Source organism: Chrysemys picta, unplaced genomic scaffold (assembly GCF_011386835.1).
Source record: "Chrysemys picta bellii isolate R12L10 unplaced genomic scaffold, ASM1138683v2 scaf1753, whole genome shotgun sequence".
NCBI lineage: Eukaryota > Metazoa > Chordata > Testudines > Emydidae > Chrysemys > Chrysemys picta.
The window spans coordinates 1-11,310 of record NW_027054458.1 but is presented as its reverse complement, the minus strand read 5'-3'; the positions used below and the strand labels follow the sequence as shown (position 1 = coordinate 11,310).

The window sequence follows — 11,310 nt, the reverse complement described above, 5'->3', positions numbered from 1 at the left end:
TGTCTGATTCCAAACTTTGCTTCTCAAATGTTCCTAAGTGAGTACTGACCACAGGACAAATTTAAAGGGTCAGGTTCCCCAGTACACCATCGCCATTCACCAATCACTGGTTCGCTCTGGATGCTTAGTGCTAGCCTAGTGATGCAACGCAGCTGTAAACCAGCCACTACGCATTGCTGGAGTGGTGAAAGCGAGAGAGTGTCCTGGGGAATATGGCTCTGAAAGGTCAGTTATTGTTTAGAGTTACCCATGTGTCAGAAAGTCCAGAAAAAAATACTTCATAAAATGGAAAAAGTGCATATTGTTTCCTGCCTGCTGAGCTCACAGACTGAATTCACCTCCATGGTGACCTCTCCCTTCCCTCTCTCAGCCCATGTCTCTCTCCCCACACAGCACTCTGTGGTCCGTAACGCTCTGTTCTGTCTGGAGACAGCCGCAGAGCAGGGAGGAAACCACGTGTACACCAGGGCGCTACTGGCCTACGCCTTTGCCCTGGCGGGGAAGGAGGAGAAGCGCAGGGCATTGCTGGACTCGCTTGACAAGGAAGCTGTGAAAGAGGGTGAGAGATCCCGACGGGCCCTTCTCCTGCATCCCAGCCCACTGGCCCTACTTCCCCTACTTGTAAGGTGACCATGTATTGAGAATCATATACAGGTGCTCAGAGGGGAAACCACAGCAGGGGAAAGTTAGGAGGCACCAGGACCAGGCGGGAGAATGTCTTATTTGACATGAAGAAACAAGATTGAGAGAGAGGCAGCCCAGGCAGCCAGAGCCGGCCCCTGGCACATTTCTGACCTCACAGAATGTTGTATCCCTGCCCTTTTAAACTGGATCATTGATTGTATCCTTCAGTATCCAACCTACCTATTAGGTAAAATGTCAACATTCCCTTTGTATTTGTCTCCCTTGCATTTGCCCTTTCCCTTGTCCCTGCCTTCCCTCCATTTGCCCTCTTCCTCTACTCCGGAGCTTGTTAGCTTTTCCTCAGTTTGTTTCAGTCTGTTTTCCCCTTATCTATACTGTGAAATAACTGGTCTCTCCTTTCTTTTCCTCGTGCTCTCTTCCTCCTTCCCCCAAGTCTCCCAAACTCTCTCCTGCCTCCCATACCAAAAGCTCTCACATACACCCTACTTCCCAGCCCACAAAATCAAAGGCATACTGTCCTGCTGTCTTGTACCCCACAAATCTCTCTCTCCCCACACACACACTGCAGCCTGCCCCAGGCACAAGCTAATGCACAAGCGCATGCAAGGTTGCCCCAGGATCCACTCACACACAGGCTCCTTCTCCCCCACCCGAAAGCCACTCACACACACACGCAGGCTGCCCCCAACCCTAGTGCACATGGGACTTGTTATGCAGGGTCCCAGCACACGCACACTCCATGTTTCCTTCCCGTCACAACAGACACCTGGGTTCTCTGTCCCCTGCTCCAGCCCCCACAAACACAGATCCTCAGCCCCACACTCATAGGCCTCATGCAGGTGAGGAAACTCACTGTGTTAGAAAATGCATCAGCTGACACACTGCTAAAGACAACTCAGCACCTTGTCTAGACAGGATCAGCTGGGGTGAAAAACAGCAGCTGGTCGTGGCCAACCAGATCACATTAGCTGCCTGTAGCTCACCTGAGGGCACCCCAGAGCCTAAATTTACAAATAGAAAATGAATTTATAAGCCCAGCCATCGCTGTCTATGCTAGGTGCCAAGTATTCTTGACCAGTGTGCTGCTTAATGCATTTTCCTTTCTAACACAGAGCATTTCCCCAGGGTAGATGGACCTTCAGGCCTTGTCTACCCTCAAAATTCGTTCTGCTGTATCTGTACTGGTATAGTTAAAGTGGCGTGACTCCCCCAGTGTGGATACAATTATAGCAGTGTGAAGGTGTTCATACCAATAGAACTGTTCCCGTACAGCTCTACCAGTACAAGACACCTTTATGCTGGTATAACTGTGCCCAGACTAGAGGTACCAGTAGAAAAGTCACAGCCCTAACCAAAATAGTTGTAGTGGCACAAAATCTGTGTGTTGGCCAGGTCTTAGAAGCGTCTTTTCTCCCTTCCACCCTTCTTGAGTGTCTTTCCCCTCCTCCCCAACCATGTGTGCAGATTCTCTCCCTCCCTTTCCTGCCCTCCTCCCTAGGATCTCTCACCCAAGGTTTTTCTTTCCTTCTCCCCTGGTTTCTCCTTCCCTCTCCCTCTCCTTGCTCCTTTGGGTCCAGGTGTCACTACCCTCCTCTCCACCTTTGCCTCAGGAGGATTCCTGTCCCCCCCTCCGTCCCCCCAGGACTGTCGCCCATTTTGAGGAGGGAGCCTGTTGCTGGGGGAGGAAGCAGCTCAGTGACATCTAGCTTCCTCCCCCCCCCCCCCCCCCCGCCCCAGGCTCTGTTGGCTACAGCAGCCCAGGGGTGGGCCAGCACCGAGAGCAGCTCAGGGGGCAGCAGGTCAGGCAGAGGATGGTTTGGTCCAAGGGGCATTACATGGAGAGAAGCATCAAGGGGGCACATTTTAGGACACTGGGAGATGCCTTACAGCTCCCAGTACATAGAGGTCATCACCAGGGAGAGGAGATTTGGGCCTGGGTCCCCTTTCCCTAGGGCAAGTTCCTGTGGGGATGGTTTGATTGTTGCTTTTCTTAAGGCGCTGAAATATTCATATAAAGACAAAGGGAACTTTTTCAAAACGAGAGCTGGGGCCGGGACTGCCGGTGCCTAACTTTTCAGTGACACAGATGTATCTGAGAGTCCCACCCCCCACACCTCAGTGCTGTGAGTGAGCATATCGTGAAACCCTGACCAAATGGTATCGTTCCCACTGAGCAATAGCACAGCTCTGCCGGTGTCTTTGCTGGCTCCGCTCCATTCCTCACTCCAAGCACTGCTCCTCGCTCTGAACACTCGTTCCATGGGAGCGATGGCCCCTGGTCAGCACAGAGTGATGTCTGCTCCCTACAGCAAGAGACAAACGAAGAGGAGAAGACTGATGTTTGGACTGATAAAATGAAAAAAACAGATCATTCCAGGGGGCCCAAAATAAGGTCCTGGTGTCCCAGGAAATCCCAGGAAGAACTGGGACTGTGCTGGTAAGAAATGGACTTATGGGTTCTTCACCCTGCTGGAGTGGGGTGTAACCGTCACTGCTGTAACCCTTCGGCCTTGAGCGCCTGGGGCCACTTAGCGACCTCACACTTTTTTAGAGCCCAATAAAGGCTGCTACTGTCCATTCCTGGGATGTGCCTTCATAAGATAAAGGGGATGTAGGCACAGAGGTGGCAGCCTGATTAGTCACTGAGTGTTCGTACCACAAGGTTTGTATAAATCCACTCGACCAGCAAGTGAGGGACTATTTAATCCTTTCACGTCTCATGTCAACATGCCAAACGAGCACAGGGGGCTCTGTTCTCCCACCCACAACAGCAGAAGGTCAATAACCCCCTTAGAAATGTCATGTACTAAGCATCTGTATTTCCTTCTCTCCTGCCCTCCCTCTCCCTTCTCCCGCTGCAGATGGCTCCATTCACTGGCAGAGGCCTGGGAAGGAGCCGAAAGCCGATCTCCCCTTCTATCACCCCCGTGCTCCTTCCGCCGAGGTGGAGATGACGTCCTATGTGCTCCTCACTTACCTCACCACTCAGCCGGCGCCATCCCAAGATGACCTGTCATTAGCAGCTCAAATTGCAAAGTGGATCAGCAAGCAGCAGAATCCCAATGGGGGCTTCTCCTCCACCCAGGTGAGCTGTTCCCATCCCCAGCCTCAGACACGCAGGGCAGGAGTGGGAGGCAGACAGGAGAGGGCAAGAGACAGACAAGTAATCCAGGGGGAGGGGAAGGCTGACCTGGGGAGAGGGAAGGGGTGGCAGTCTCCTGGCTGTATAGTTTAGTTTAGATCATAGGATAGTCACAGCATGGAGCATGGCTACATCAGATACCCACAGGCCCAGGGGGGCTAATGAGGCAGGAGACTGGACAAGTGATGCTCCTGTGTATGGAGGACAGAAGAGTCACCCTGAGCACTCACAAGGTAGTGCAGTGCCATCCCCAGCTCCCCCAAGCACTGACCCCATCCAGCCAGGCCAATTCAGCTCAGGAGCAGAGGCCTTCCCAGAGAAGCAGCAGCAGCCAGTCACTGCCGGACATACCCGAAAGGGAGGAGGGGAGCATCATCCTGAGTGACAACAAAACAGGAGGTGCCACCTACCCCTTTGAGCAGGCGCAGGCCATGCTGGTGCTTGGAGGCTGGGACATCAGGGAGTGACCTCTCTAGACAGGACCAATCATTGGCCCCATGTTCCACCATTTCCCTGGTTGGCTTGATACCCAAAGGGCTGAAAGACTTTCTCATACTCCATTACTGAGCCTCCTGGCTGCCTCACCAGGGTCCTCGCTGAGCTACACGCAGCTCCTATTTCACCTGGTCCTGAACTGTCCCTTCGGGGCAAGGGTGGTGGCATCTTCCCTCAGATGCCTGTGGTGGAGTGTCAGAGATCCCAAGGCCTAGGTTCCCTAAGGTACTTAGACACTTGGCTGCTTTCAGTGGGAGAAAGGTGCTTAAATACCTTTGAGGATCTGGGCCCAAGGGGATAGAGTGAATGGCTTGTGGGAGTGAGGAGTGGAAATGGGAAAATCAGGGCACTGCAGTGTAGGAAGAGTCGGTGGAGTGGGGGCTCCAGGCCCATAGAAATGGCTCATTCATCCCCTTGGGCACCTGGGCCCATCTCTTGTCTGGCAGGACACAGTGGTGGCGCTCCAGGCACTGTCCCGATATGGAGTCTCCACCTATGCCAAGAGCGGAGGAGCATCCACAGTGACCCTGCAATCCACAGGGAACTTCCAGTCCCAGTTCCAGGTGGATCACAAGAACCGTCTGCTGCTCCAGCGTGTGGCACTGCCAGAGGTGCCAGGGGACTACAGCATGGGGGTGACAGGAGAAGGATGTGTCTACGTGCAGGTATGGGGCCCTGGGGCAAGTGGAGAGGGAGAGGCTGCTGCTGAGGGGAGCCCATCTCATTCCCATTGGAGATGGCAAGATGGGGTGGATTGGGGAGGGAGGGAAGGAAAAGAGAGGAAGAGATGGGGGAGAGGAGGAGAAAATAGGAAAGAGGTGTGAGGAGGAGAGAGAGTTGACAGAGAGAGTTGGGGAAGTGGGAGAGAGAGAGAAGAGATAAAGGAAAGAATGAAACTGAGCAGAAGGAAGGAGATAGAGGAGATGGACAGATGGAGATACACAGATAAATGTTTATTCTCTTTCAGACCAGCCTGAGGTACAATGTGCTCCCCAAGCCGGGCGAGGCGCCATTCGCACTGGAGGTGCACACAGTCCCCAAGACATGTGACAGCGCCAGGGCTCAAAGGACCTTTAACATCGCCATAAACATCAGGTAACTCCCCCTCGCAGGGCCGGACCTTCCGGAGCAGCCCTAGGGCTGGGGACGAGTCATTCCAGAGGTGAGGGGAGCCCCCAGAAAAGTTGATACAAATCAATATTTTTCCAAAAATTAAATCATGATATTTTCTTAATTGCAATTGCTCTTTTCAATGTCAATCAGATTTTGTATTTCTGTGTTGCCAGCTCTTTACTTTCTCCCGCTAAATTATTAGAGTGATTGTTTTGGGCTTGTTTCTCTGAGACTGAAAAAAACAAGTCAGCATCTTAGTAACACCCTTAATGTGAGAGCAACACAAACTCAGACATAAAACTGCCCGGCCAGTAGCCTGTCCTCTATCTGCAACCACCACCACCCTCCCACAGAGCGAACTGCCCCCAGTCACAGCAGCTGAATGCTTTGACCCGGCCATTCTCCTTCACCAGGATTTACAGGCCAAGTTCAATCAGACTTGTGCTCCTAAATCATTTCAGTGCTTTTACAATACCCACCCTTAGATGCCAAAATATGGGCTTCGGAGCCTAAGGACAAGTCTACACTTAAAACACTGCTGTAGCACTTGAATGAAGATGCTCTACACCGACAGCAGAGAGCTCTCCCATCGGCGTAGTTATTCCATCTCCCTGAGAGGCACTAGCTATGTTGACAGGCGAAGCTCTCTCACCAACCTAGCTTTGTCTACATGGGGGGTTAGATCCATATAACTACATCCCTTGGGTTGGGATTTTTCACACCCTAGAGTGACATAGGTATAGGTCTGTAGTGTAGACCAGACCTAACTTTAAGCTCCTATTTTTGAAAGTGTGTATCAAAAAGCTCACAATGACTTAGCTAGTGTATTGAAATAACTTCCTAGTGCTAACACTGAACCAGTTTGGATCTGAAGTGACAGAGATTTTATGCTACTAAGGGAGAATTTTTTACCAAAAATACAGTTTATATATCCTAGTTTCAGGGCTCCTAAGAGGGTAAGAAGCATTCTCTTATTCATATTCTTTCCATTTGCTTGCTGCTTCCATTAGTATCCAGTACATGGCATTTGTGTATAACAAATTTCTTCAATTCTTTTCTTCAATTCTTTTCTTATTAGAGGCTGTTTATGTTTGATTCATTTCAAGGACTGTATATCATTTTTAGCCCCTACTATCAATTAGGATCCCTGCTTTTAAGCAATTTCTGTCACTTTCCCAGGTTATACCCTGGTTTATATCTTTTAACATTTCTTCTTCCTTGTGCCAGACAATTCCTATTATTGTTAGACCACAGCAATTATTTACAATGAAAACCAACAAAATCCCTTATCTTCTAAATTTGGAGGACACACTCCACACATTCTTTTATTGTACATAAGCATTTTACATTATGTATTAGAACAAGAGATATTTTCCACATATAGAATGTTGCAAGTTTGAATTTAATAATGATTCAAGATTGTCCAATAACAAGCTCAAATGAGCTTATTTAACCAAAGATTAATACAGCTCTGTACAGAATACAGAAAGAAGGTCCATCTAGCCCAATATCCTGTTTTCCAACATTGGCTGGTACCAGATGCTTCAGAGGGAATGAACAGAACAGGGCAATTATTGAGTGATCCATTCCCTTTCGTCCAGGCCCAACTTCTGGCAGTAAGATTTAGGAACACCCAAGAGCATGAGGTTGCGTCCTTGACCATCTTGGCTAATACCCACTGATGGACCTATCCGCCATGAATTTATCTAATTCTTTTTTGAACCCTGTTATATTTTTGATCTTCACAACATCACCTGGCAACGAGTTTCACAGGTTGACTGTGCACTGTTTGAAGAAGTACTTCCTTTTGTTTGTTTTAAGTTTGCTGCCCATTAAATTCATTGGGTAACTCCTGGTTCTTTTGTTATGTGAAGGGCTAAATAACACTTCCTTATTCACTTTCTCCACACCATTCATGATTTTGTAGACCTCAGTCATATCTCTTTTCTAAGCTGAACACTTCCAGTCTTTCTAATCTTTTCTCATATGGAAGCTGTTCCATACCCTTAATCATTTGTGTGGGCTTTCTCTGTATTTTTTCTAATATATCTTTTTTGAGATTGGGCAACCAGAACTGCATGCGGTATTTAAGATGTGGCATAAAATGGATTTATACAGTGGCATTATATTTTCTGTCTTAATATCTATCCCATCCCTAACATCCCTAACATTCTGGTCCCTAACATTCTGTTAGCTTTTCTGAAGGCTGCTACACACTGAGCAGATTTTTTTTTCAGGGCTCCAAGATCTTTTTCTTGAGTAGTAACTGCTAATTTAGACTCCACCATTTTATATGTATGTTGGAATTATGTCTTCCAATGTGCATTACTTTGCATTTATCAACATTGAATTTCCGTCTGCCATTTTTTTGCCCAGTCACCCAGTTTTGTGAGATCCCTTTGTAACTCTTCACAGTCAGCTTTGGACTTAACTATCCTGAATAATTTTGTATTATCTGAAAAGCTTGCCACCTCAGTGTTTACCCGAGCCCAGCGAGGGGAAATGAGCATGGGGAAATAGTTTAGTTTGTGTAATGACTCATCCACTCCCAGTCTTTATTCAAGCCTAATTTAATGGTGTCCGTTTTGCAAATTAATTCCAGTTCTGCAGTTTCTCGTTGGAGTCTGTTTTTGAAGTTTTTTTGTTGAATAATTGTGACTTTTAGGTCTGTAATAGAGTGACCAGGGAGATTGAAGTGTTCTCTGACTCATTTTTGAATGTTATAATTCTCGATGTCTGATTTGTGTCCATTTGTTCTTTTGCGTAGAGACTGTGGTTTAGCCAATGTACATGGCAGAGGGGCATTGCTGGCACATATCACATTGGTAGATGTGCAGGTGAACCAGCCCCTGATGGTGTGGCTGATGTGATTAGGTCCTATGATAGTGTTCCCTGAATAGGTATGTGGACAGAGTTGGCAACGGGCTTTGTGGCAAGGATAGGTTCCTGGGTTAGTGTTTTTGTTGTGTGGTGTATGGTTGCTGGTGAGTATTTGCTTCAGGTTGCGGGGCTGTCTGTAAGCGAGGACTGGCCTGTCTCCCAAGATCGGAATCACCCTTGTCCACATGCTTGTTGACCCTCCTGAAAGAATTCTAATGGATTGGTGAGGCATGATTTCCCTTTACAAAAGCCATGTTGATTCTTCCCCAACAAATTTTGTTCATCTATTTCTGATAAGTCTGTTCTTTACTATAGTTTCAACCAGTTTACCCGATACTGAAATTAATCTTACCGGCCTGTAATTGCCAGGATCACCAATGGAGCCTTTTTTAAAAATTGGCAAATTACTTTAGCTATCCGCTAGTCATCTGGTACAGAGGCTGATTTAAGCAATAGGTTACGTACCACAGTTAGTAGTTCTGCAATTTCCTATTTGAGTTCCTTCCGAACTCTTGAGTGAATACCATCTGGTCCTGATGACTATTTACTGCTTAATCTATCTATTTATTCCAAAACCTCCTCCATTAACAGCTCAGACTGGGACAGTTCCTCAGATTTGGCACCCAACAAGAATGGCTCAAGTATAAGAATCTCTCTCACATCCTCTGCAGTTAAAACCAATGCAAAGAATTCATTTAGCTTCTCCACAACGTCCTTTTCTTCCTTGAGTGCTCCTTTACCTTGATTGTCCAGTGACCCCACTGATGTTTGTCAGGGTTCCTGCTTCCGATGTACTTAAAAAAAATTGCTGTTAGTTTTTAAGCCTTTTGCTAGTTGCTCTTCAAATTCTTTTTTGGCCTGCCTAATTTTACTTTTACACTTGATTTGCCATAGTTTTTGTTCTTTTCTATTTTCCTCTGTCGGATTTGACTTCCAGTTTTTAAAAGATGTCCTTTTATTCTCTAACAACCTCTTTCACTCTGTTGTTTAGCCACAGTGGCACTTTTTTGGTCCTCTTACTTTTTTTTATTTGGGATATACATATAATTTGAGCCTCTCTTATGGTGTTTTTAAAAAAATTGCAGGCATTTCACTCTTGTGACTCACCATCACTATTCAAGTCAGGTGGTCAGTAGCATATTCCTACTGTTGTACTCTTATTATTCAAACATGGAATTTATACCCACAGGGATTCTATGGTACAGTTTGTTTCATTTAAGATTTTTACTATAATCGACTGTTTTCTTTCACATATATTCCCTTCTTCTGTACCTGGTGGAATGCTGAGAGTGTTCATTCCCAAACTAACTTTCCAACGCTCTTTCCTTTTATACAGTGTGAGATAAAGAAACTTCTTTTTGGAGGAAAAAGTACTTTCCCATGATTATTTTTACCATGTGTTCTGTTTTCCTAGTTGCTGATGGAATTTCCTTTATGGGCCTCCATTTACCTGACTGATGAGTGAAAAGGAATCTCTAATCCAGTCATTATTACTAACAGCTGTAACAACTGAAAGTTCTTAATGAGTTAAAAACGTGTTTCAATAGGTCATTATTCCATCCATTATAGAACCCATCTGTAATAACAAATACCTCTTATCAATCACAGAACATAATTGGATCATAAGCATCCCTTATTCATTACCCAGTCTTGTTTATGATAACATACTTCTGTAGATACCTTTCAGTAGTTTTGAGGGGTTCCCTTCCCTTGCTGTCTGAGCTATATTAGTGAAGTTGGGGTAAAAACCAGAGTAAACGATTGCATTCATTCCATCATCTTCCCTTCACCATTGGGTTAGTTTCAATATGTATATGGCAATAACTATATAGATACACAAAAGGAAAAGGCTTTTGGTTAGTATATAAAACTATTACGAGAGTTTAACATACAAAAATCATAAAAGGTTAATATTTACTAGCAAGAACAATGTTCAGCTTCTAATTTGGGGTGGAAAGATAATCGTTTGGATTTCTTGGGGAAACGGGCAATTCACCCAATTTGACCTTCAGTCTTACAGCCACACTTCTGGTTTGTTTAACTTACAGCTTCCCCACCCATCTCTTGGGCCACTTTGCATAGGAAAGCAGGGAATGACCCTTTCTTGATAACTTGGAGTTCTTTTTAGCTAGATTAGGAGAGAGAAAGAGGTTTTGTCCATATGCAAAGAATGAGAGATTCTTTTCTAGCTGATTAACAATACTCTCGTTAGCCATTTTAGTTTCTCTTCTTGGGGAGAGCAACTCCTGACCTTGGCTGAACTGTGGGTCCATAGACAAAGGGTCTCACCTGATGTGAACCATTTTATTCCTAAGTGCATCCTATTTTGGGATAAACAGAGGTGGATGGCTTTTCTCATTTTTGAGGGCTGGAAGGAATCACTAGTTATTAATCATTCATACCAGACCTGTTCTATATATCCCCTACAGTACCTGCTAAACAGTTTGCAGAAACAGCGCCTTCACTTCCAGTATTTTGTTTTTCTGTCTAGAAGTTCAGTCAAATTCAAATAGGATCCCCCAGCTGTAGTGGCATTTTGAAACACGAGTTTTTATAACTTAGTTCATCACAAACTGCAAATCTAAAGTAGCAGTAGCACCAATACTTACATTGGTTTTACAAATCCTCAACTCTATTTTAAATCAATAATTTAAAAAAAAGTGATTTAAATCCTGATTTAAATTGTTCCCTCCTCCTCCTGCCACCAACGATGGGAGTAATTTAACTGAACCCCTTATTGGAAAGGATGCTGTCTTGCTTCAGGGACTTTCAACAAACTTCCACTGCTCCAAGGGCAGGACTGAGGGGCACTGGCAGAGCTGTGTGCGGAGCCCAGGACTGGGATAGCAGCAGGGCTGGGCTGCGGGGCAGGAAAGACAGGTAGTGGCAGAGCAGGGAGCCAGGGACCAGGACTAGACTAGCAGGAGCCAGGCAGGGTGGGAGGTGCATCAGCTCTGTGCTGAGATGTATTAAACCTTGTTTCGTTTCCCACTTGGTCTCCCAGCTACACAGGGAAACGCCCCGTCTCCAACATG

General features: G+C 46.2%; 1 protein-coding gene across 1 annotated transcript; it reads left to right on the top strand.

The window, feature by feature from the left end:
- Nucleotides 1–327: 327 nt before the first annotated feature.
- LOC135980068 (alpha-2-macroglobulin-like) lies at nt 328–11,307 on the top strand (the record flags this gene model as incomplete). Its single annotated transcript, XM_065580149.1, has 5 exons — nt 328–559; nt 3,507–3,730; nt 4,729–4,947; nt 5,250–5,377; nt 11,280–11,307. Coding segments are annotated over exons 1-5 (816 nt in total), but the record flags the coding sequence as incomplete, so codon positions are not given.
- Between the last annotated feature and the right edge of the window lie 3 nt (nt 11,308–11,310).